This window comes from Haliotis rubra, unplaced genomic scaffold (assembly GCF_003918875.1).
Source record: "Haliotis rubra isolate DU_JTF1 unplaced genomic scaffold, ASM391887v1 Scf342, whole genome shotgun sequence".
NCBI classification, from domain to species: Eukaryota; Metazoa; Mollusca; class Gastropoda; order Lepetellida; family Haliotidae; genus Haliotis; species Haliotis rubra.
The window spans coordinates 1111898-1114763 of record NW_025767016.1 but is presented as its reverse complement, the minus strand read 5'-3'; the positions used below and the strand labels follow the sequence as shown (position 1 = coordinate 1114763).

Sequence of the window (2866 nt, the reverse complement as noted above, 5' to 3'; positions counted from 1 at the left end):
TTCATCATATCATATACATCATTTTTACTTTATTTCATCATATCATATACGGTATTTCTACTTTCTACTTTATTTTGTCTGTCATGTAGTGGCTGTGGGATATCTGCATCTGTAGTGAGTAAGTTTCGTTTTCTGCCGCTCTAGCAATATTCCTGCAATATCACGGCGCGGGACACCGATAATGGGCTTGACACATTGTACCCATGTGGGGAAACGAGCCCAGATCTTCAGTGTGACGAGTGGACGGTTTAACCATTAGGCTACCCCACCGCCCCTCTGCATCTGGAAAAGACTAAAGTCGATATATATATATATAAGAAAACTAATTTATTCTGTTTTATTGGTATTCAGCGAATATATATTTGTTGTCACCTACTGCACTGTAATCCAACGCAGCAGAGAACATGAGAACATTGAATAAGATGTCACTGTCATAAAGTTGGCTACCTAGGTCTTTAAGAGGTTTCTTTATTCTTTAATATATGAATTATATAATGGAATGTAAAGAAAGAACAATGTTGATACCAAGCGCATAGCATTTTGGGGAATTTTACTTGTCCTCTACCTGCAGCTTTCACACCAGCACTGGCACCGGAAAGAAGCCAAATTACAGTCAGTGGTCGATGGGAAACACAGAAAAAATACGTGTTGCATTTATCTTATCGTGTAGAAATAGAGCTGGGATTGGTCGTCTTTATGTGTCACACGTCTTTCGTCAACTCTCAAGGTAGGTTCTGTTATATTCATTGTACCAGTTATATCCAAGAAAACGTTGTGATTATTCATTATTACCACCTTAAAACCTGTTATTTTACATGGAAATGATCCAGCCTGAAAATACCTTGAAATCGATTACTCTATATAACGATTACCACAAATCATTTATATGTATGTTTATATGTTACGTTACATGTCATCTGGCTGTTGTTGAATCCTCAGTAACACCCTTATCTCTTATACTCACATGTATTCTACAGTCATATCTGACTTAGGTAAAGGCTACATTTAAGGTATTGTGAGACAACAATGAAGATCGTGTGCTGTCTGGTTGTGTTGGGCCTGGCTGTGGTCAGCGCGGACCTGCTGAGTATCCTCAAGAAGATCCACAGCTCGGACGCATTCCAACACATGCCTCACTATGAGCAACTGCTGCTGGTGGAGCTGATTGCCGAGGCAGAGATGGGACAGGTGACCAAATACATCAACACCGTGGGCATGGACAGGATCTCCAAGATGGTGCAACGTAAGTCCCCAGTACGCTGCCCCTCCCCGGAAACATGAGGGGTAACACGTAGGGGTGAGGACATTGGACAGGCTCATGGACGCAGCTGGTAGCCCCTTACGGGAACTCAGCTCTTGTTTGGAACTCTGTATGAAAATGTTTACCAAGCACGCCACTGATACAAGTGAGTGAGTATGCTTTTACGCCGCGTTTAACAATATTCCAGCAATATCATTGCGGGGGACACCGGAAATGGGCTTCACCCTTTTTGCCCATGTGCGAAATCGAACCCGGGACTTCGGCGTGTTGAGCGAACGCAATAACCACTAGTCTACCCAACCGCCATCACTGATACGAGGAATTAATCTAATTATTATTTCTATGATATAACGGGGACTGTACTATTTATCATTTACTTTCAGATCTACCCCAACACGATGCTGACCTCTTTACCAAGTACCTGAAAGACGTAAGTCCTCCACTCACTCACCACATATGCAGGACATTAATGATTACCCGAAACACAAACACACGACTCCGGGAAGTTTTTTGTGTATTTCTTATAAATACAGGGTATTGGAGAGAGCGGTGCAGTTGACGCCAAAACGTGTAGTAATATGTGAAGAGAATTCCAAATTATTTCATTCAATTGGTTCAGCTCAACCCATATTTGTCGTAAGAGGCGAGTAACGGAATCGGTCGTCACTCTCGCTGACATGGTTGACGTGCGTCATTGTATCCCAATACCATAAATTCGATGCTAATGGCGTCAATCACTGAGTTTCCTCCTCCATATTTAACAAAGTATGAACCGCTGTCGTAGAGTTGTAACAGTTCTTAGCGCTGTGAAACTTCAAACAACCAAACGACCAATAGCTTACAGTCAGGTGAAGCCCGATGTGATGCAGTGCACTACTCTTTGGGGAGACCAAACAGCACGAACATGGTGCTTACAGACCAATAACCCCGCCTACTCTCCGTGCTGATGCAGGCACAGATGCCGGTTATAAGTGTACAGATTCCTCCATATGGCTAAACCGGTAACGACGCAATGTAAATTTGACCTAACAATTGTGCACACCGACCAGCTACAATGGTAACCGACTCTATTCTGTTTCCAGCACATGACGGCAGAAGCTCAACCAGGAACAAGCCAGTCACACTAAAACTTCCTTCAGAAATAAACATTCTATTGTAAATAGTGTCTATCTGCTTCTCCTATTTTTCCTCTATCGTTTGATCAAAATAGACGACTGTTGAAAGTATGCTTGGAAACCACGAAACCGTTACCACGCTAACGACTGATTTTCACTAATGAATGTTATGACGCATTGGGACGCCATGACACGTTCCGGCGTCCATCAGGTCCACGGCAGAATGGGTCAAGGTGATGGATATCAAAAATGCAAAAATCATTCTGGTCCTTGTCAGTTCAATGTAAGCATTGACACTGAGTCATAACTAGCATCTGATGGTTAAAGTCGGTATATCACATGTCTGGATAGAAATCCTGGGATTAGCTGCATCACCACTAGTATCTGATGGTTAGACCAGCTGCATCACCACTAGTATCTGATGGTTAGACCAGCTGCATCACCAGTAGTATCTCATGGTTAGACCAGCTGCATCACCACTACTATCTGA

General features: G+C 42.8%; 1 protein-coding gene across 1 annotated transcript; it reads left to right on the top strand.

Moving 5' to 3' along the window:
- The first annotated feature begins 702 nt into the window (after window positions 1–702).
- Window positions 703–2421, top strand: LOC124284689. Its single transcript, XM_046720790.1, has 4 exons — window positions 703–727; window positions 993–1243; window positions 1645–1691; window positions 2344–2421. Exons 2-4 carry the CDS (start codon window positions 1027–1029, stop codon window positions 2386–2388), a joined length of 309 nt encoding a protein of 102 aa, XP_046576746.1. The 5' UTR covers window positions 703–727; window positions 993–1026; the 3' UTR covers window positions 2389–2421.
- Window positions 2422–2866: the final 445 nt, after the last annotated feature.